At 39.6% G+C, this 23,474-nt stretch overlaps 1 protein-coding gene across 2 annotated transcripts in view; it reads left to right on the top strand.

The window, feature by feature from the left end:
* Positions 1-806: 806 nt before the first annotated feature.
* LOC117424828 (mitochondrial dicarboxylate carrier) overlaps positions 807-23,474 on the top strand; it is a 37,882-nt gene continuing 15,214 nt past the window's right edge. The window contains exons 1-5 of one of the 2 annotated variants that reach the window (XM_034041538.3): positions 807-1,601; positions 9,717-9,836; positions 15,880-15,994; positions 16,222-16,270; positions 22,486-22,527. In XM_034041538.3, the coding sequence (XP_033897429.2) occupies positions 1,512-1,601; positions 9,717-9,836; positions 15,880-15,994; positions 16,222-16,270; positions 22,486-22,527 (416 nt within the window). In that variant the 5' untranslated portion in view covers positions 807-1,511. The remainder of the gene's footprint in view (positions 1,602-9,716; positions 9,837-15,879; positions 15,995-16,221; positions 16,271-22,485; positions 22,528-23,474) is intronic. The other variant, XM_034041537.3, reaches the window with a different exon arrangement.

The following is a 23,474-nucleotide window of genomic DNA, read 5'->3' as shown; positions in this document are numbered from 1 at the left end:
CATTAATAATACTGACAAAGACAATACTGACGTTTGTCTTTGAACAGTACACTCTTAGAAAAAATGGTTCTTGAGGGTTCTAAATCGTACCCCCAGGGTTCTATGGGGTTCTTCTGGGTTCATATATGGTTTAAGGTTGGTTCCTACTTCAGACTCTGACATAATTTCTGGTCGGAGCTGAGGGTCTCCTACCCTGAGAGACAGGTCGGAATTACGTCATCCACACTCTTGCGACATGCGTCTTTTTTGGAAAGTCGTACAGCCTTTTCTCACGCGTCTGCGACCTGAAATCGCATAGGGTCGGATAATGTTGTGGTCGAGGTTAAACTGCAGGTTTATATATCTTTCTGCGCCTGATGTATCGCATTCATCTGCGACAGAAGAAGTATGAACCAGCTGTGACAAATCATCAACGTGTTATATTGCCTATTAATAGCCCTCTATCAGTCAGTCAAGACCTTCTATCTGAATACATGTTAGTGAAGCCAAATTATACCAATAAAAAAGAATCCGTATGCATGTCATGTAGCCAGTCCTGCAACATTCAATAGCAGTACTGGAGCTGCGTTGTGAGCTGCATGCAGGAATATAACGAAATGAAAAACACTTGGAAAGGAAAGCGCGAGGAGAATGTTTGGAAAATCTGCAAGAATGCTCTGACTGAAAACTATCAAGAACATTAATGGAGTGTGTAGTTCTTGTTTAATTCAGTGCCAACTTTGCTTTACTTTTGCCGTGTGACGTGTATAACGACTTATAATAGCGTTTTGCATGCACGTAATAATAATAATAATAATAATAATAATAATAATAATAATAATAATAGTTGTTCATGACTTCTAAAATGAACTCACTGTTAGTTATTTAAAGCCACTGCAATGAAACAATAACAAAGGCAATCATAGACTACAATTTTACGAGTTTGCGTTTTAGATACAATCAATGCAACAACGAGTCGTTGTTACTTTAAAACGCACTTCTTTCCCAGGCGCTTAAACGCTGTATTCAACGTGTCTGCCACTTTAAGATCAAATTCTTACTCCGGATTGCAAACTGTAGTTGCCAATCAGACATATAGGGCGGTGTTTACGTACGATCAGGGTAGACTGCGCCGCATGGAATCAAAGCAGTGCATTTACGGAACATTGGGCTTTCAATTGTAGTCCAGTTAACAAATCATTTGAATTGGGTGGGTCTCTTTAGGGGGCAGTTCCATTAATTGCAGCTTCAGATTGGCTGGATATTTTTTTTTGGTTCTTCTGTTTTTCTGGCTATATGTAAAATACTGCTTAGTTGCAATAACGTTCCACAATCACCAGCATGCAACAGTTATTTCAAGTTTAAAGATTAACTAGAGGTGATTATTCTAAGAACAGCGGTGCGAAGGTGTGTGCCTGCACAAGGCTGGTGCCGCCGCTGCTACTTCTGCTGCTGCTGTGGGAGCGCAAGGATTGAAAAAAAAAAACGATTTTTAAAGGAGAGGTCAATTAAACCAAACAGAAGCAATCACCATGACCGAGAAGAGGGTATCGAGATGGTATTTTGGAGGACTTGCGTCTTGCGGAGCGGCGTGTTGTACGCATCCCCTTGATTTGATAAAGGTATGTTGGCTCCTGTTCTAAATATCTCTGTAATTACTGTATACAAAGACTAATCACTCAGCAGTATGAAGGACCCCAGATCAATATTTCCAATATACTTGTTTACAGTAATTCAGAACCAGCTTTACTTTTGCCCCGCGAGGTTTAATAATAATGCCTTCTTTAGCTTATCTTGAAGATCGTGGAGTTTTGTATCCTACATCATCAGCTGCCAATTGTGCTTGCTTGGGGCTGTGCAACTCTCAGTGTCACATTATATTTTGAGGCTGGATAGTTGTTACTGTTGCATGGCCTATTGCCCGTATACCTCTTTATTAATAAAACCGCTGAATGTATAAGCAGATCACTTTCTTGTGGATACTGGTACACATACTGTTTTATCAATACAGCGGCTGACACTTTTTTGTTATAAGAATGAGCGTCTGTCTGCAAAATCACAATCATGAATAACATGTGTTTTATAAAATTTGTTGTACTGAAAGTCGTGATATTTTTAGTGCAGGCGTATAACCTTATAACAGGGCAAGAACAAATACATGAACTTAAGAATGTCAGCGTGCATGACAGAAGTGAGCCCCCAGTGCATTCTGAAACACACCCTGTCATAGCCTAGATGTAGGTCATGGTGAGAGGCGTTAGAGTATTTTTAGAGTGCTGAGTGCTCACGGCGATTCAGCAGCAGGGTTGTAAGAGTGACCCGAGTGACAGTGAGTGCAATGAAAGTGTACTTGTTTTTTCTATGATTGTGTCTACCTTGGCAGGTAAGCCAAGAAGCATGATAGCTACAGTCCAGCACAGAGAATTTTTTTTTTCCCAGTGTAATGTCCATCTGGGCAGTCTTGGTGGAGCATTTGTTATGTGATTAGTTATGTCAACATTCATGTTCAACTTAATTACAAAAACAAAAGACATATTATGAGATTTGACCTCTGACCTAAGCAAAGACACATTTTTTAAACATACACTAATATCCAGGTATTATAAAAAATAAAAGATGTACTTCAGTGAGTTACAGGTTCTGTGACTCTGTGAACTAAAGGTCTCCTAGTTTATGATGACATCACAGAAACTCTCCAAAGGTTATTATTTTGGTATGTCCTTCTGGGCACTGTTGGTGCAGCATTTGTCATGTGATTAGTCATTGCTGATCTCATTACTGATGTCATGTATGACATCATATCTGATTTGTGATTTTGAACTGCAACCTTAACGTTATTTTAACAAAGTTTTTGTTACTGAATTTCCTCTTCATCAAAGACCTCCTAAACCAAAGGCTTTCAGTTGTGCCTGAAATTGACTGATTGACTAGCATGAGAATGCAGCAAATGGCTTTTTTACAAATGGTTGGTCAGTCAATCAATTATCCCCCTAGATAGGCACCACAACTTAAAAAAAAAACCTTTACTATCACTTTTTGGTTTTTATAATCCAACTAAAGTAAGGTTTTGGTAGTTTCAAATGTCATTGTAACAAAGAAGTCCCAAGTCCCATGCAAGTTCATAACCCCTCGGCTCCAAGCTAGTGCCAGTGGAAGCACATACTGTTACTTTTTCCTCTTGATCAATCCTCAAAGAATGCACAATTGAAGAAATAGCCAGTTTGGATACAACTATGTGGCACTTTAGCTTTACCAAAGTGGCCATAAGCAATGCTTGAATGCATGACAAATGCAACTTCAAAAATCTGCCAAAAATCCAGAATCCCCGGATACCATAATATTTTGCTTGATGCTTATAGATTGCATCAAAATCTATCCAAACATATCTTTAGGTGATTTTTTGGAGTCCCCCCCATGCAAGTTATTACAGCCTAAACTTGGTACAAATAGCAAAAATTCAAATTTCAAGGGGGTTTAATGACAAGTGGTGGGACTTTAAACCAAATGTTTTTCACAGAATTTGGAAGACTGGTTCCTAAGGGTCTTACAGCAATACTTACATTTTAGGACTCGCATCCCCTACAGGGTAAAGGGTTAGGCTGAAGTTCGAATAAAACTTGTCTGTTATCCCTCGTCTGGCAATTTGCCAGAAGTGAGTAGGGTGCTCCTATTATTTATTTCTGAAAAGCCTTATTCAATACGAGTAGAACAAGGTGTTACACATGATGGTAGCATCTAAATTGCACCCAGGGTGATTTTTCTGGTCCAGGTCCCTTTCTCACTTTAGGTTGACCTTTGCAAGGTCACAGGTCGAAGGGGACATTTTAAAAAAAAAAATTCTGAACAAAGCATGTCAGAAACCCCCCAGGTGAATTTTTATAGGAAAATGTAAGACGGACGGGCAACGAAATGTCCCTTTTCTGGTTGAGTTGGCATGGAATGACCCGTAACATATTTTTTATTTTTTATTTATTTATTTTTTTTAAGTAGGGTTTTAGTGCATATTTGTGCTGCCAGCTAAATTTCAGTATGTTAGGCTACTTTTTTATGTTTTTGGTAATCATGCTGATTGTTGTGTTCATAAAGTTTATTCAAAATGCTGTCAGGTGATCTGTTGCTGGTGATTGCTTAAATAAAGTCTGCATCAATTTGTTTTATTTGTACAACTTGTAAATGAAACCATTGAGTAGCCCAGTTTGCTATATTATTTACTAAATTTAAGTGATTCTATAAATCTACTGTTAAACTGCAAGAACAATTTGACTGTGATTCTGCATCTCTGAAAATGTCTAGCCTAAGTCCTAAGTGTTATTTTATTTTTTTTAATGAGTACATGACTACAGTATTTGCGCTAAACCACCATGACTGTACAGTACAGTGTATGAAATGGTTTTGTATGTTTCCATTTTTTTTTACGACGGCTAATTGAGATATTTTTTTTAATTCTATACAGTACATTCCATGTTATTTACACTAGAGCATCAAAGTGCATAGCTATTTGTTTTACGTTAGAAATAAGCAAAAAATATTTCTTTGGAAGTTCTGGGTTTTGTGGTTATATGGTTTTCGATTTTTGTAAGTCTAATGTAATGTAAATAATCATTTTAGGCCTATTTGAAATGTTTCACCATTATTTATAGCTGCTTTGGCGTACAGTCTCTCAGCTTAAGTGTACATGTAGGTTTTAAATACTCGTTCACCTTCTATCCCTGCCTGACACATTTATTATTATTTATTTACATCCTCTGTACAGTATAATATGATGCTTTGTTACGCTTGTGAAAAACTTGAAATATTAGCTACAATCAGCCGTTCGGTGTGCATTCTGGTAGCTGTAGTTCAAACTGGGGAGCGTTCCTAAGTGATTGTATTGTTACAGGTCCAGTCAGAACTACACAAAAACGTTTACCAAATTGTCCAACTGCGAATGCGTAGCATTCGTTTTTAAAAGTACTTAAAGACTACTAAAGACTACTTAGATGTAGTAACTTGCCAAATGGGAGTAGTAACTGTCCAATAGTTTTTTTACCTACAGGTGAATAATAAAAAAACGCTCTTCCGGCAACAAACATACACAAACAAACACCCATTTTTAAAAAGTGCTTTAGCTCAAAAACTACTGAACAGAATAACATAAAAGTTATAGAAAAAATGCAGCCTACCAATCAGACCTGAAATCCAAAACGGCAGGCAGATTGAGTGAATCTAACCCCACTTTTGGAGCTACACAAAATAGGGACTTACAATTGAAAGAACATTGCAACCTTAACTACTGTCCTGCCATAATATAGCATAATAAACAGGCTGGAGTGAGTTACAGAAAAATAATTCCATCTAGGGTTTCTGTGACGTCATAAATTACGAGACCAAAGGTAGACGTAGATACATACACAGCTGTTGTGTCTTGGAGGGGTGGCAGCTTATTCAGTCCTACACCTAGTCAGGCTGGATGCCTCCCAGTTGGCATGTGGATACATGCATTCCTGGTTGTAAGCACTGAACTCTCATACCTGAATTAGTGCTTCAGTCCTCAGGAAACTTCCACGTGAGGTTCTGGGGAAAGGGGAGCAGCAGTTGGGTTGAACAGGTGAAGTGATCCACGTGCCATTGAGCAGAAAACGTGCGTCCTGACTCCCAACAGCAAAAACAATACACAAAAGTGTCCTTTTTAAAGAATGTAAACAAACACAAAAGTGTCCTTTTTAAAGAATGTAAACAAACTGGCAAGACAACAAGGTCTGGTACTGCGGAAGGAAACAGACCAGAATTTATAGTGACAAAGGGAACCTTGGTCACTATATTGTATTGATGGTAGAGCATGTCATTGATGTAAACCGGTTGCTACTTGAATGCCTTGTACAGTCTAAATGGGTAGTTCCACCATGTCTGTCATGTATTCTCAAGTTCTTTTGCGGTGTGATTTTCTTTGTTTAGGGCCACAGGGCATCTGCTCGGATTCTAAATAGGAAGTTTGCAGTAAGGCATCTGGTTCAGAAATTGTGTAATTAAGTATTACATTCAACAGTGCTGTTCAATTAATAAGAGATACAGAATAATATATATAGTGGATGACGATTTTCTTTTCAGGGATACCAAGATATTTAGTGAGCAAGTAGTCTGAGTGAAGTTATCTGGCAACAAACTCCCCATCTCATTGTGCTGCTTTCCTAGAAAAAGGAGATCATTTTGAGACACCGTTTTAGTTGTTAGATGTTTTGCTTATTAAAATATTTAGCAAAGATGCTGACGATGATTGTCTATTCGGAGACACCAGGATATTTAATAATAATGGGTCTAAGTGAGGAAAAATGGGCAATACAATCCCCACCCCTAGTCTTTTTGTAAATCATTAACTGTTTCCATAATTTATGCCGGTACTGTATATATAAAAGTTCAAGTAACAACAAAGCAAAGAATAACAAACTGAAGGAATTATATACCTAAGTTTCATATACAGAATTTATCTATAGAACTTTCTCGCCTTTCTCATTTCAACATTCATAGAAACGGCCATGTTTGTCCCACATTACCACTGCATACTGGTTTATCCTCGGTTTTAAACACATCTAAGCCTAACTTCAAACACTCATTCATACCATATTCTTCAGCACTGAAAGAAACTGTCATTAAAGTGTATTTATCACTTTGTCACATTGTCTAAGGTTTTATGTACCACTGAACCTGGAATATATCCAACTGCTATGCAAAGTATCCTACTTTAAACAAATTGACACTTGTATATGCAGTTTCTTTCAATAGGAATACTGCAGAGGTCTGTATCTTTGACTGTGGCATCTGTTTAATGATTATAAAAACTGCTCAAAACGGCAGCTTGATTAAAATGAATTAGTTGCATCTACCTCTGTTTAGTACATATTTAATGCAGTAGTACTGTACTTTGTATTGCACTCACTTTTAGGGGATAGATAGGGGTCTCTCAGCTCACCTTACCTTGGTCTAGTTATATCGTTTACCTTAGTATTGATGGTTCAGCATTGTTCTTTAGTGCTTGGCTGTAGAGGCTTCTTGGCTTCAGTGGCTATGAGGTTTACTGCAACCCACAAAGTAAGATTTGCAGAATCATTGGCAGCAGGAAGCATGAAAGTGCTGTTTGCAAACTTAGAATGCTGGTGTGCTGCATTCCTCTCTGTCAGATAAAAGGCGATGAGCAGCTGCTGTTTTCACTGTTTGAGGGGCTCCTTATTCTTTTACTGGCAGACAGCTCTGTCCCTTGGGTCTACTTGCCCCGGCTGTGCTAAGTCTAACTGAATATGACATACTGTACATAATAATGATCACAAACGGTAAAACTGCAGTTTCCTTATTCAATTTGAAACTAAAATATGATTTGCAACATTTTTGTTTACCCGTTGGTATACCCATCTGCTCACTCTACCTACAAAGTGTAGACACACACGTTTCCACCACCTGTGGAAGACACTTGGGGTTTGAATTGACATTATGCTGAACATGGAGGAAAGTTCTTGCTGTGATCTTAACAGTATCTTTGCAGCATATCAAAGCGTGAATTACAACGGCATTAAAAACGCACATTTCTGTTCTTCATGCATATATACACTGTAAGATTTGCTTGTATCCATGAAATTGCTAGCACGTGCTGCATTCCTCTAATAGAAGTACTGAACACTGTTTTCTTGGAGTTGTAATGGAGAAATGGTGCTGTTTAATTTCCAGGAAATGCACTGACTGTTAAATGGTCTAAAAACACATATGCTTTATCCTGGCAGGATACAGGTTGATCAAATCAATCCCTAAGCAGTATATGATCTTAGCGATTAGAGTTCTTGAGTTAATGAAGTCAAGAGCAAATGGAATGCCTTCTGGCTGGCGTACAGAAGTGTCACTGTCTCTGTAAAAGTGACCTTTCCCCCAGTTGGCTCTGCTTATGCCACCAAATACATCACCTAGTGAATCATTGCGTAAACCTGCTTTTCAATGTACTAATTGATTAAAATTAAGCCACATTGTTTCTCCGAAGCCACCCCCTCCAAAACACACACACATTTTGTCTGTCAAGAAAAAAACGGTTTTAATGTTAATGGACTCCAGCCAAGTTATGATAAAGGTATGATTATAGGTTATAAAGGTTATGATAAAGAGAAAAACTTCTGTGACCTATACAGCACCCAACTGCTCCAACTGTGAATGCCATCTAGACACTAGCAAAGTATTTTAAGTGGAGGTATTTTTTCTGAACCTCTTTAGATGAATATATTAATAGAAATATGCTGTCAAAGTGGTTGCATGGTTTAAGTACTGCACATAGCACTGAGACAGTCCTTGTCAGAGTTGTGAATGATCTGCTGACAAGCTCTGACTCGGGCCTTCCATCAGTTTTAATTCTTCTAGATCTAAGTGCTGCCTTTGATACTGTAGACCAGGGGTTTTCAATCGTTTTTTGAAACTGTACCCCTTTTGTCAGGAGGTTTCAGCTAAAGTACCCTTTATAGTTTTTGCTCACTGAATGGTACCAGTTGCAATGGAAAGCAGAATAATCTGATTAACACATTTTTCCCTGTTTATTTAATATATCATTTTTCACAACAGTCTGTGGCTGACAAACTGCTGGTTTAAGACATAATACCAAACAGTAGACTTGATTCTTAAAACTTAATTACATGTCTTTGGATGCACAGAATTAAAAAAATGTTTTTAGCAGTTATCATACTGTGCAAAATACCTTTCCATCCCTATCTTGGATGTCACAGAATTTTCTAAAGTTGAATTCAGATAAACAGAGGTTATGCTAGTGGGTTCACAGAACCAACTAAAAGGAAATGTGGGATTACATGAGCTCCTCGCCCCTTGCAGTCTCTCATCAAAACTTAAACTAGAAATTAAGAGTTTGGGGGTCATCTTTGATCCTGATCTATCATTTGTGACTCATATTAGGGAAGTTACTAAAGTATCTTTTTACCATTTGAGAAATATAGCCAAACTTAGACCAATTATTATCGTATGTGATGCAGAGAGACTAATGCATGCCTTTGTTTCATCTAGAATTGATTATTGTAATGCACTTTTTTCTGGTAGTTCAGATTATAGCCGCTAGAATTCTGACTAAAACCAGGAAAAGTAAACATATTACCCCTGTTTTGGCTTCTTTACACTGGCTCCCTGTGCAGTATAGAATTGATTTTAAGATTTTGCTGTTAAACTTACAAGGCCCTGAATGGATTAGCACCTAGTTATTTGCAGGAGCTACTGACACCATATTTTCCAAACTGCACTCTGAGATCACAGGATGCAGGGACAACAAAAGCAACACGGGAGGTAGGGCTTTTTCTTGTAGAGCTTTTAAATTATGGAATGCTCTGCCTTCGTTTGTCAGGGAAGCTGGAACCATTACAGTTTTCAAGTCAAGACTAAAACGCACTTTTATAAAATGGCTTTCTTCTCATAGTTGGTTTTAATGTAGCTTTAAAATTGCTGCTTTTGTATTATATGTATGCTGTTATTTAAATTGTGGCAGTTGTATGTGTGACATGCTGTACAAATGTGTTGTGGTTTGTTATTTTTTTCTGCCATGTTTGGTACAGTGCTTTGTGATACTTGCGTATAAAAAGCGCTATATAAATGCAATAAATAAATAATAAGGTGTTGTCAGGCAAGCTGTAACATTGCTAGATGTGTCTTCCTTTAACTCTGACCCAGTGTTGTGCTTGACTGTGTAATAGCTGTCTTCACTCAGTCTGACCCTGTCCTTGCCCCGTCAGGTACACCTGCAGACTCAGCAGGAGGTGAAGAGTCGCATGACCGGGATGGTGATTCAGGTGGTCCGCAGCGACGGTGTGCTGGCGCTCTACAGCGGCCTGAGTGCCTCCCTCTGCAGACAGGTGGGTACTGCAACTCCGTTGGTGGGCAAGCTGGAAAATACTGGGACAAAGGCACTTATTTGGTCCCAAAACTCAAAACAAGCTAAATCCTACGACCAGAAAACAAACAAGCACAATGCGACTGTGACAGTGTTATATTGAACCTGCTGACAGTGTTACAAAAAGAGGGTTTTGTTTTTTTTGATCAACAAGATCAGGGGTTCAGTAATTTTAAAAAGAAAAAAATGTTGTGTTAGCAGTCCTTCATCCAAATTGGTAACTAATCAGGCAAAGGAATTTTATCACCAGTACTTGATGTACATGCACACCATCCTGTACTGTTATTATGAAAAGGATGACTTCACTACAAACCTTGGTTTATCTTAGTAACCCACAAACTGTACATTGTCTCACTTAGGAAATGCATGTTTAGAAATGCAGCTGCTGGAATTTATTGAGGTGTTTCTGTACCTATGTAACACAAAAGAAATCATCAGCTAGTAAACAAATTCTTCTAGTTCTTCCTGTTGTATAGCATATGAAGACTTGTAGAGGTTGAGGTTGACCGTTTGAACTCTGTTGCACTTTGGCATTGTCCAAATTAGTCGCTGAAGCCAAGTTAGGATTAAAAAAAGAACAGAAAACTGGGAAGGCAGCATGGCTCTAGCAGTCAGGATATTTTCACAAAATATCTATCTGACCAAAAACACTTCCCATGTACAAGCAATTAGAATAAAGGGAGCAACCAAAGCAATGTTTTAGACAGGCGGGCTTGCTATAAGGTATTTTATATTGATATACTATAGTCTGTGAAGGACTATTAGGAGTACGCCTATGTTACATACAGTACTGTGCAAAAGTTTTAGGCAGGTGTGAAAAAAGGCTATAAAGTAAGAATGCTTTCAAAAATAGACATGTTAATAGATTATATTTATCAATTAACTAAATGCAAAGTGAGTGAACAGAAGAAAAATCTAAATCAAATCCACATTTGGTGTGACCACCCTTTGCCTTCAAAACAGCATCAATTCTTCTAGGTACACTTGCACAAAGTCAGGGATTTTGTAGGCATATAGTCAGGTGTATGATTAAACAATTATACCAAACAGGAGCTAATGATCATCAATTCAATATGTAGGTTGAAACACAATCATTAACTGAAACAGAAACAGCTGTGTAGGAGGAATAAAACTGGGTGAGGAACAGCCAAACTCAGCTAACAAGGTGAGGTTGCTGAAGACAGTTTACTGTCAAAAGTCATACACCATGGCAAGACTGAGCACAGCAACAAGACACAAGGTAGTTATACTGCATCAGCAAGGTCTCTCCCAGGCAGAAATTTCAAGGCAGACAGGGGTTTCCAGATGTGCTGTCCAAGCTCTTTTGAAGAAGCACAAAGAAACAGGCAACATTGAGGACCGTAGACGCAGTGGTCGGCCAAGGAAACTTACTGCAGCAGATGAAAGACACATCATGCTTACTTCCCTTCGCAATCGGAAGATGTCCAGCAGTGCCATCAGCTCAGAATTGGCAGAAAACAGTGGGACCCTGGTACACCCATCTACTGTCCGGAGAAGTCTGGTCAGAAGTGGCCTTCATGGAAGACTTGCGGCCAAAAAGCCATACCTCCGACGTGGAAACAAGGCCAAGCGACTCAACTATGCACGAAAACACAGGAACTGGGGTGCAGAAAAATGGCAGCAGGTGCTCTGGACTGATGAGTCAAAATTTGAAATATTTGGCTGTAGCAGAAGGCAGTTTGTTCGCCGAAGGGCTGGAGAGCGGTACACAAATGAGTGTCTGCAGGCAACAGTGAAGCATGGTGGAGGTTCCTTGCAAGTTTGGGGCTGCATTTCTGCAAATGGAGTTGGGGATTTGGTCAGAATTAATGGTCTCCTCAATGCTGAGAAGTACAGGCAGATACTTATCCATCATGCAATACCATCAGGGAGGCATCTGATTGGCCCCAAATTTATTTTGCAGCATGACAACGTCCTCAAAGATACAGCGAAAGTCATTAAGAACTATCTTCAGCATAAAGAAGAACAAGGAGTCCTGGAAGTGATGGTATGGCCCCCACAGAGCCCTGATCTCAACATCATCGAGTCTGTCTGGGATTACATGAAGAGAGAGAAGCAACTGAGGCTGCCTAAATCCACAGAAGAACTGTGGTTAGTTCTCCAAGATGTTTGGGCCAACCTACCTGCCGAGTTCCTTCAAAAACTGTGTGCAAGTGTACCTAGAAGAATTGATGCTGTTTTGAAGGCAAAGGGTGGTCACACCAAATATTAATTTGATGTAGATTTTTCTTCTGTTCACTCACTTTGCATTTTGTTAATTGATAAATATAAACTATTAACATGTCTATTTTTGAAAGCATTCTTACTTTACAGCATTTTTTCACACCTACCTAAAACTTTTGCACAGTACTGTATGTCTACGGCTTGTATCTAGAGCCCAACAACGCCTTCAAAACTCCTAGTCACAGCACCTTAACAGTCTGAGTAATTAGAACAGGAACTAAATGGCTGCAAGCATTATACAAAAAAATGTGATGCTGCTTACTCTTTAGATATTGTTTAGTTTATTTAGTGGGTAAAATTGCTGTTTTTTTCTTCCTTTTGTCCACTGTTATTGGCAGGAACATCGGGTTCTAAATTTGTAGATCAGAGTGAGTTACAAAGCAAATGGAAAAGCTGCCATTTACCTTGAGCAAAGGTTGCATTGCTTTCTCAGACAGCTCTTCTTTAATATACAGCATTTACAATTCGTCCTTCACTGTGCTTACTGCTAATTAGGCAGCAGTGTGGAGTAGTGGTTAGGGCTCTGGACTCTAGACCGGAGTGTCGTGGGTTCAGTCCCAGGTGGGGGACATTGCTGCTGTACCCTTGAGCAAGGTACTTTACCTAGATTGCACCAGTAAAAACCCAACTGTATAAATGGGTAATTGTATGTAAAAATAATGTGTAAGGGCGTGTGCTAAAAAATAATAATAATAATTATACTAATAATTATAAGTCCCTGTATACTAAAATGATCCTCCCACACACCTCATTCTACTAGATATATACCTCTTCATATGGACGACAAGCAGGTCTCTTGGATGTTATGATCTTTTCTGAAATAACTATGGGACACGGTAAAGCCAATGTTCTCTTTAAGACCACTGACTAAATCCTACATCCAGCCATCGACAGATCCATCTCCCGATCATCCTCCTCTCTTACCTGTCATGATATCTCCTCTTTCTTTCGGAACAAAGTTGACATCTATTCTACGCTTTCCCGCCACAAACCCAGTCTACTGCTTGACCACCTTGATTCTCCTCCTGTTGCCCCTCCTGCCCTCTCCTCTTTCTCTCCTCTCTCCATTGCTGATGTCTCTGGCTTACTGTTGAAATCAGCTACTGCCACGTGCCCCCTGGATCCCTGGCCGACTGAACTTGTCCATCTCTGTCCTTCTGATATTGTGTCTTCCATTATGCACACTCTCAACCTGTCCCTGGACTCAGGCTCAGTTTCTGCTGCCCTTAAGCTTGCCCGAGTTACGCCGGTACTCAAAAAACCCTCACTCGACCCGGCTGACATATCCAATTTCTGTTTCTCCAATCTCCCTTTCCTCTCCAAAACTATTGAAAGGGATGTAGCCAGCCAGCTGATGAAACATCTCACAGATAACAATTTGCTTGAATCTCTATAGTCTGGCTTCCGACAGCATCACAATACTGAAACTGCTCTGCTCTGGATTGTGAATGATCTCCTACTTAATGCTGATGCTGCTGCTCCCTCTGCTTGTCCTCCTTGACCTAACAGCTGCTTTTGACACCATAGATCATGGAATTCTTCTTGACCGCCTTCAGAAGTATGCTGGGATCCCTGGAACCTGTCTCTCCTGGATGTCCTCTTGCCTATCCGGATGCATGCAGTCTGTTTTTTATGCTGGATGCAGTGGTGTCGCAAACCCTGTCACTTGTGGTATCCCCCAAGGATCTGTTCTTGGGCCCCTTCTCTTCAATATCTACATGCTTCCCTTGGCTCACCTCATCCACCAACACAGCCTCATGTTTCACTCCTATGCTGATGACACCCAGCTCTACTTAAAACTCGATCCTGGAAGCCCCTCTGTCATGGTCCGACTCTCGGCTTGCATTCAAGATATTGAAGCCTGTATGTCTGCCAATTTTCTTCAGCTGAACACTAGCAAATCTGAACTCCTTCTAGTAGGATCTAAAACTGAACTTAAGAATCTAAATACAGCTGCCCTGAACCTCGGAAACTGTCTGCTGCTGCCTTCCCCCACAGTAAGAAGCCTTGGTGTACTTCTTGACTGCAACCTCTCCTTTGATGCACACATCTCCTGCGTAGTCAAATCTTCCTTCTACCATCTTCGAAACATCTCCAAAGTCCGTCTCTACCTTTTCCTCCCGGATGCGGACATACTTTGTCATGCATTTGTCTCCTCTTGACTCGACTACTGCAACTCTCTGTATGGTGGTCTCCAGGCACGCACCATAAACCGACTGCAGCTAGTTCAGAATGCCGCTGCCAGGATCCTTACCAGATGTACAAAACGTGATCACATCACCCCCCCTCTTGCCCAGCTGTACTGGCTACCTGTAAAGTTCAGGATTACTTTCAAAACTCTCCTGCTCACCTACAATGCCCTTCATCACACAGGTCCTGTGTACCCGCTATGCCCCTGCCTGTAAGCTGAGGTCCTCCGACTCTATCCCTAAGCAAAAGTGCACCACACTGGCTCTGACTCTCTGGAACTCTCTCCTAGCTTTGGTGTGTGATGGTCCCACAGTCACTAGCTTTAAATCAACTCTCAAGACCCATTTGTTCTCTCTTGCGTTTTTATTAACTGCTGTGTTGTTGCTACTATTTCATGTATTATGCATTTCTCTGTATTAAAGTATTATGGATTTTCTTCTTGTTACTGCATCTTGTAAAGCCCTATGAATGGTGCTATATAAAATGGATTGATTGATGATTTGTGCTGGTCACAATTTGTTATGTTGCAACACGAACTGTTTAGGATAATGTTAGTGCTTTTTAAAAGAGCTTCACTACAACCCTAGACATTGGCTCAGCTTAACATCCTGTTGAAAATACAGTTTTGGATTTTATACCCTGGTCTTACTATCCAAATTATTTTTACGCAGGTGGGCTTCATAAAACATCTTGCATATTATGAGATGTCATTTTTCTAGTAGCATTTTTTGCAGCAGCTAGAGAAGAAAAAATAACCCAGTCCTCCTTGTACATACTTTAACCCTGCTCTTGAATCTGACACATTGATGGCAATGCATGTTGAGTAACATTTACTGGAATTTATTAGCTGTATATCCTTTAAGCCAAGGGCTAATAATTTGATTCAAGCGAATTGGTGTTCAATTGCTATTTTCAATGTGTACCACAAGGTGGAGCCCTGAGACTATAAAACACTTCAAGCCAGCAGCAGAATCTGTTTTTTATGCATCCTTTTATTGGAAAGTTGCCTGGCAAGTTCCAGAGACAGAGCTGTCGCGATCTGCCTTTGGAACTGAGATTCATTTCTGCTGTAAAACACTTCCAGCTCCCTGGAGCAGTAGTCTTGAGAAGTTGAGTGTTGTTGTGCCCTCTTTGTTGTATAAGCCGTGTCCTCATTAGAACTTATGAGTGGCAACTTCACCTATATCCCTTAAAACCCCAGGTGCCTAATAAATCAATTATATTTTGGACTGTACTGTATACTGGACTAGGTGTCGCAAGAGTACATCTTGGCATTTTAAATAATGAACACAACACAACTGTATTAAGTTAGTTAGGTATAGGAACCACTCTCGGCGGGACTATAGTATGTTCAGACTGTGGCTGTGAAAACATATAAACGTATACTAGTACTTTCTATTCTGGCCCTCCCTGTGCTATCATCACACCCCTTAATGGCTGCCAAGGGACACCAAGCAGAGTTTAACAGCAGAGGGAAAGAGACAGTTTCTGGTTCAGTTCAGGCTTAGAAACATGATGGTTTTAAACCCTGCCGTGATTTTCATTATTATTTCTGTATTTCTTCACTGCAGATGACGTACTCCCTGACCCGCTTTGCAATCTACGAGACGGTGAGGGACAGGATCTCCAGCGGGAGCCAAGCACCCCTCCCCTTTTACCAGAAAGTGCTGCTGGGGGCCTTTGGAGGTACAGTAGAGTCCGGTTCATTAGTAAACCAGTATCTATTTTTGCTAGTGCTATTAAGTCATGCCAACTCAACTAGACTACATTTAGGGAGATGTTTCTTCTGTTAAGCCAGTCTTTCTGTGAATGGACTCCTTAGGCTATTAGTAAAGCCAAGCTCATTCAGGTTTGCAATGGTAGACATTTTCCATTCCTCATATACCGACTGTCCAATGCTTTCCTCTCTGCAGGTTTTACCGGTGGCCTCGTAGGAACACCTGCAGATTTGGTTAATGTGAGGTAAGCTGTAACATTATTGATTACTCTTGTGTGACGCATAGTGAGTGTATGTGTGATAATGGTTTTTGTATTGGCTAGGCCTGGCCTCCTAGTGCTTGGGCTGGCTGCTCCCTGTGCTGGTAGCACAGGCTCCAGTTGGGTCTGTCTGTCTTCTTCCCCTGAACTTCCATCCACAGACAAAAAAAATCCACACATTTAGCAGGCTAGAAAAATGTGCAGCTGAAATTATATATGACAGCAGTGTTGGGAAATGTTTATTGAGGCCAGGCTATGGAGTATAAATATTCTTTCAATAAGACAGAAGGAGAGATCGAGGTATGGGCTGGGAGCCAGTTCTGAAGTGGTCCTGTCTGAGACATTGTAAAGAGGGAATGGGATTTGAAAGTGAATGGGATTTGTACATGCATCTGAAGGACTGCCTATCCAAGCTATTAGAATAACTCAAACTAGGGATAAATGGTATGAAGGTGCTTTCCCAACTAGCTGTATATCACACAATTGTACATTTAGCTTGGTAAACAGAGAGTTCTTCATGGAGTACTTTTTCTTCCAGGCCTTGGGTTGGCCAGTAATGTTGTGGATGGATTTGTACTACCAGAAGATGTCGGCAGTATTCCAACAACTGGAAAGGAGGTCAAAAGAGAGTGCTGTAGGTGAATGGTAAATCTAAGTGGACAGTGTAGCACCTGCATCAAGATGATTTACATTAGCTGCAGCAATCTCATTGGCAATGCATTTCTATTCCTTCATGTAAACTGTTGAATTAGTGAGTGCAAGAACTGGCATGCCTTCCGCTCCCAATGTAAGCCAGTAGCATCTGCTGAAACATGTGAGCGCTGTTTAAAACACATATAAGATACATGTTCTAAGAGCGATTAAAAGACTGAGTTAGAGGACTTAAAGCAGTGCTAACTTATACTTTAAAAGTAATTTGGAAGTATACAAGGAGCTATTGGTTAAACTCTTGGTTGGCATTTCTTTACAGGGCTAATGATGATGATGGTGATTTATTATTATTATTATTATTATTATTATTATTATTATTATTATTATTATGATTATTATTATTATTATTATTAGTAGTAGTAGTAGTAGTAGTAGTAGTATTCTTTTTTATATAGAATAACAGTATTCCTGCCTTTATTGTCACTTTGACAATTCTGTCACAAAACTAAGTTTTATGGGAACCCACTTACTCCACATAACTTTTTTTTTTAATAATAAAACCTAACCAACCATTAACATTCACTAGGCTGATAAATAAATTTAAAAAAATTAATAATAAAACAGAACATAAAAAAGTGTTTAATTCAGAGCAGCTGCCACAAGGGGTTGTGCTTCTGCTCAACTGAGTTCTCATGGCCTGTCAGCCGTGTGATGACAAATCCTACTTTCGGTTCGTATGTTCCCCTTGGCAACCTTGGAAGCTTCCGACTGCATAGGGAATATTCAACTCACATCATTATTTTATGGCTGATAAAAAAAAAAAAAAAACTAAATTCTGTATCTGTATGGCACTGAGTGCCTTTGACAATCTCTTAATCACTCCCGGTTGACTATCTCAGTGTTTTGGCAAAGCTCTTCAAGTTCCGGCACTTGGAGGAGTCTCTCGGGCTCAAGGCCTTGATGTGTGGATGGTGAAGGTAGCCAGCTGATAAACATCCACTCCAGATTCATGGCTGGGTACCAGGTTTTCCGGCATTAGTATACTACCAGACACATGTTTTTAACATGACAATTTCAAACGTCACAAATGAGACTTATTAATTTCTTTAAAAAACCATAGTATGTGAATACTATGACTAAATTGTGTTCATTCAGAATGCAATAAAGTCTGAACTTTTGGTTTACTCACTGTACAGACGTGCACAAATTTGTTGGTACCCTAACAGCTCATTGAAATAATGCTTCATTCCTCCTGAAAAGTGATGAAATTAAAGGCTATTTTATCATGTATACTTGCATGCCTTTGGTATGTCATAGAATAAAGCAAAGAAGCTGTGAAAAGAGATGAATTATTGCTTATTCTACAAAGATATTCTAAAATGGCCTGGACTCATTTGTTGGTACCCCTTAGAAAATATAATAAATAATTGGATTATAGTAATATTTCAAACTAATTAGTTTCTTTAATTAGTATCACACATGTCTCCAATCTTGTAATCAGTCATTCAGCCTATTTAAATGGAGAAAAGTAGTCACTGTGCTGTTTGCTATCATTGTGTGCACCACACTGAACATGGACCAGAGAAAGCAAAGGAGAAAGTTGTCTGAGGAGATCAGAAAGAAAATAATAGACAAGCATGGTAAAGGTAAAGGCTACAAGACCATCTCCAAGCAGCTTGATGTTCCTGTGACAACAGTTGCAAATATTATTAAGAAGTTTAAGGTCCATGGAACTGTAGCCAACCTCCCTGGGCGCGGCCGCAAGAGGAAAATCGACCCCAGATTGAACAGAAGGATAGTGCGAATGGTAGAAAAAGAACCAAGGATAACTGCCAAAGAGATACAAGCTGAACTCCAAGGTGAAGGTACGTCAGTTTCTGATCGCACCATCCGTCGCTTTTTGAGCGAAAGTGGGCTCCATGGAAGAAGACCCAGGAGGACTCCACTTTTGACAGAAAAACATAAAAAAGCCAGACTGGAATTTGCTAAAATGCATATTGACAAGCCACAATCCTTCTGGGATGATGTCCTTTGGACAGATGAGTCAAAACTGGAGCTTTTTGGCAAGTCACATCAGCTCTATGTTCACAGACGAAAAAATGAAGCTTTCAAAGAAAAGAACACCATACCTACAGTGAAACATGGAGGAGGCTCGGTTATGTTTTGGGGCTGCTTTGCTGCGCCTGGCACAGGGTGCCTTGAATCTGTGCAGGGCACAATGAAATCTCAAGACTATCAAGGCATTCTGGAGCGAAACGTACTGCCCAGTGTCAGAAAGCTCTGTCTCAGTCGCAGGTCATGGGTCCTCCAACAGGATAATGACCCAAAACACACAGCTAAAAGCACACAAGAATGGATAAGAACAAAACATTGGACTATTCTGAAATGGCCTTCTATGAGTCCTGATCTGAATCCTATCGAACATCGATGGAAAGAGCTGAAACTTGCAGTCTGGAGAAGGCACCCATCAAACCTGAGACAGCTGGAGCAGTTTGCTCAGGAAGAGTGGGCCAAACTACCTGTTAACAGGTGCAGAAGTCTCATTGAGAGCTACAGAAAATGTTTGATTGCAGTGATTGCCTCTAAAGGTTGTGCAACAAAATATTAGGTTAGCGGTCCCATCATTTTTGTCCATGCCATTTTCATTTGTTTTCTTATTTACAATATTATGTTGAATAAAAAATCAAAAGCAAAGTCTGATTTCTATTAAATATGGAATAAACAATGGTGGATGCCAATTACTTTTGTCAGTTTCAAGTTATTTCAGAGAAAATTGTGCATTCTTCGTTTTTTGTGGAGGGGTACCAACAAATTTGAGCACGTCTGTATGCCAATTATCATCCTAACCTTCCTAGTATTAGAGCACTTTCCTGCTTGCCTTTATATGCTAATGGAATCAACCGGAATCTGAAATGAAAAAAAGCACACTGACTAATTGGGATGGGTGACCTTTTGTGCAGAATGCATCTCTTAATCGAATAATTGACTCAAGTAATATTTCGGGAAGGGTAATTGCAGGTTTAATTTTGAGTGCTGCTGTCAAAACATACTGCCTCCTTTTGTGTGTGACGTTACGTCTCGTCAGTAGATGCTGTATGTGGATATTAAAAAATGTCTATTTGGGGAAACCTGAATGATGGTAATACAGCACCTGGTATTCATAAGAAATCTATTACAATAGCTGAACTGCTGTATACAAATGTAAATGTCCTAAAATTCTGTTCTGTACCTTGAATGGCATTCTTCCATAGTTTATACTTCTCTCCACTCTACTTCATCAGAAACCAGGCTTGGTTGGCTTTCCAGTTTGTTTGTTAGGGTATGTCCTAAGTAGTTTATATCTAGGGTTTTTTGGTGTTTATTCATTTTATTTTTTGGTTTTTATTTTTAGCTATTTGAGTTTTATGTAAATCGTTGTCTGTAAGCTGCCCAGAGCTGCGTTGTCCTCCGACGCTGTAGCTCTGAGGTGGCTGCACAGTGAGTCTGCAGTGTGAAAAAAAGCAGTCGGCTGATGGCACACGCTTTGGCGGACAGCGTGTGTTCGTCACCAGCGCGGGGGTGGTAGCGGTGAGCTGAGCCTAAAAATAATTGGATATGCCAAATTGGGAGAAAATAATACTAAATTAAAAAAAAAATAAAATGTAGGAATGTGCTGTCACTCAGTAGTTGGGGCGGGTTTAAAGTATTCAGAATGAATCAATGATAGATACAAGGCAGGAAGACTTCTTTCCAAATGAATAAAATACTTTTTTTCAAGAATCATTCTTTTCTAATCTAACTTGGATCTGGAATGAAGTCAGCAGTGGTTGCCATGGTGATGTAATTGCGTCTCAAGGCGTCGGCTGCATTCATTCATTTTATTGATAGTTCATCGTTGTCCAGTGATTATATCAACAACACAGAATGGCATTGCATTTTATTGTTTATATAATATATTATTATTGACATCATGATGAGTCAAAGGGAAATGTGCCACAGTAGGTGGAAAACGGAAGAAATGAAACACAGCGAGACAAGGAGGGATTCACTTGCGGAAGAAACTATGAATATTGCACATTTCTTCTAGTGCCTTAGACCTAGAAAGCTATTCATGAGCACAGTGAACTGGGGGTTACCATTTACTCTGTAAGCCCTTTGGAATAACATTGTGTTGTAGGTAAATCATCCATAACTTCAAAATGTTCAGTTACAACTCTAAGGTAAAATGTGTAAGAAAATCGAGTAGGTAAACGTTACAGCTAGTGTCGTCTTCAGGGGGCTTATGGAAAAGCAAACTTCTGAGAGACAGATCCAGCTGGAAAAAGGTAAGGTGGTGGGAGGCTCCAAACGAGACTAAATAAAAATATATAGCATGTGTTTCCGACCTGTATCCCCAGTTTATGATCTGTGCAAACCGATATTTCACTATGCCTTTCCTGTGTCTTCCACATGTTTCTATCCAAGCCTAATCACACCCAGGCTGTCGGGTCGGAAAGACTGGGAGGCAGGCAGCTGTTTGTCCTCCTGCCATTTAACATGATTCTGTCAACACCTTGTAGCTGTTTACTGTGCTGAGATCGGGTACGACAAATGGAGCCTTATTTATGAGCTAGTCATATCAGTGCTGTCCTTTATGCTCTCTAGTTCCTTGTGACCTCTAGGTTTCACACTTACCACACTTACCCTTGTGACTGACTTGGTGCCCCCTCTTCTGTTCTATAATGCATAATCAGGTTCTGACCTAATAATTGTGGATGCCTTGAGCTCAAGTCAACCTTGTCTTATGATCTGTGTAGCCTGGGGTTGCAACCTGTCATTGAGCAGTAGCTTTAACTCAGTGCGCTGTAGACAAACCTCACAGCATCACATGGACGCATGCCACTTAAGGTACCTCCCTCGATGCTTGTCCGACCTCTTTCAGTGGACAACATGCTTGTTTTAAAGTTGCCACTGGTCTCTTCAGTGATCTGTTCAGGTGAATTACAAGCCAGGGGAGTGTTCATACCAAGTTCATCAAATGAGTCTGATGGTGTTGTATCTGCTGCATGGCTCTGCGAAACAGTTTAACTATATTTGAGTGATGTGAGAATGTGTTTTTGTTGAAATATGTTGGCTTTGAATGTCGTTTTGTTAGTGTTTTTTGTACTGTCCCCATAACATTTTATGATATTTTATTCTGGTTGATCCCTGGAGCCAGCATCACTGTAGAAACCCAGTGTTTTTCTAACATTTACTCTTCTGTACTCATCTTTTAAATAGACTTAATAGTATGTTAAAGGGATATTTTTATATCATCTACATTTTCCTACTATTTTTTACCTGTTTACTATCCTATAATGCGTGTTCTGTATGATTCTGTGTTGTTGATGCTGCTTAGATCATTTTTTGCCATGCCATACTGTTCCAACACAAATTCTCCAGAAGACTGTGAGTAAGTGGGGTGGGGAGGCATATTTGCGTTACACTGCGCATTGTGTCCTGAAAACTGCTTCCCCATCTCACTTCCTGAAAACCATCCCTGAAGTCATCTTTCATCATTTCCTTGTTAAACATTTTCTCTTTTTTTCCAGAATGCAAAATGACGTGAAACTTCCTGCACACCTCAGGAGAAAGTGAGTGTTTTATTAATCTGACAGGGAGATTATAAACATATTAATCCACTTTCCTCTCTCAAATGCCCTAGCCTAAGACTAGCCATCTGCAGAAGTGATGTTTTCTCTGAAATCAACAGGTTTCATGTTAACAGATAATGTTCCCATTTCTATTAGCAGGCTGCACATTCACAGCTGCATTTGGTAATGACACTTTTGGCATTAATGTGTAAACATGTAGTTTTTCTTAATGGTCTGGAAGGATCTTTCTTTTCTGCTTTAATAAGAAGAGTGCTTTGCAAGGTCATACTCTCAAAGCACTATGCAATAAGCTGGAATAATTCCCAGTATAGATTTTTCCTCAGTTGCTTAGTGAGGAAACATGCAAGAATTTATCATATGCACTTGCAGGTTTTATGTGTGGCATGGCGGGGGATTTCAATTAAACAGTGTAATGCACATGTTCTGTTCTGAAACGTATAGAGAACTTTCAAATTTTAAATTGAAGGGATGCATCGTTTATTTCGTTTTTGTCCCAACTTGTCCATCTTGGAGCAGTATACTGTACAGCTGTTTATTTTGGACAATGGATCAGGATTGAGTGATCAGTATATTTTGATGCTTGGATGTTTGATGCTTTGGGAAACCCGAGTTTACTTGTGATTATATACAGATTAGGGTGAGCTCATATATGTGATGAGAACTATTTTAAAAAGAAAAGGTGAAAATCAATCCACCTATAACCCTTTTTATTATGCTGTCTTATTATTTTTAATTTACCATGCAGTTGTATATTAATGTATAAACGGTTTGCATTTGCACTTATATTCGGCCTAATATATGAAACCAAAGGAGCAACTGCATTTTCACAGAAAACCACAGATACCCAGGATAAAGTCTGCGTGCTTATTTGATTATACGTTGATTATACATCACTGTTAATATTCTTATAACACGTTTTGCCCACA

This window comes from Acipenser ruthenus, chromosome 19, assembly GCF_902713425.1.
Source record: "Acipenser ruthenus chromosome 19, fAciRut3.2 maternal haplotype, whole genome shotgun sequence".
Taxonomy (NCBI): domain Eukaryota; kingdom Metazoa; phylum Chordata; class Actinopteri; order Acipenseriformes; family Acipenseridae; genus Acipenser; species Acipenser ruthenus.
This window is presented reverse-complemented; position numbering and strand designations above follow the sequence as displayed.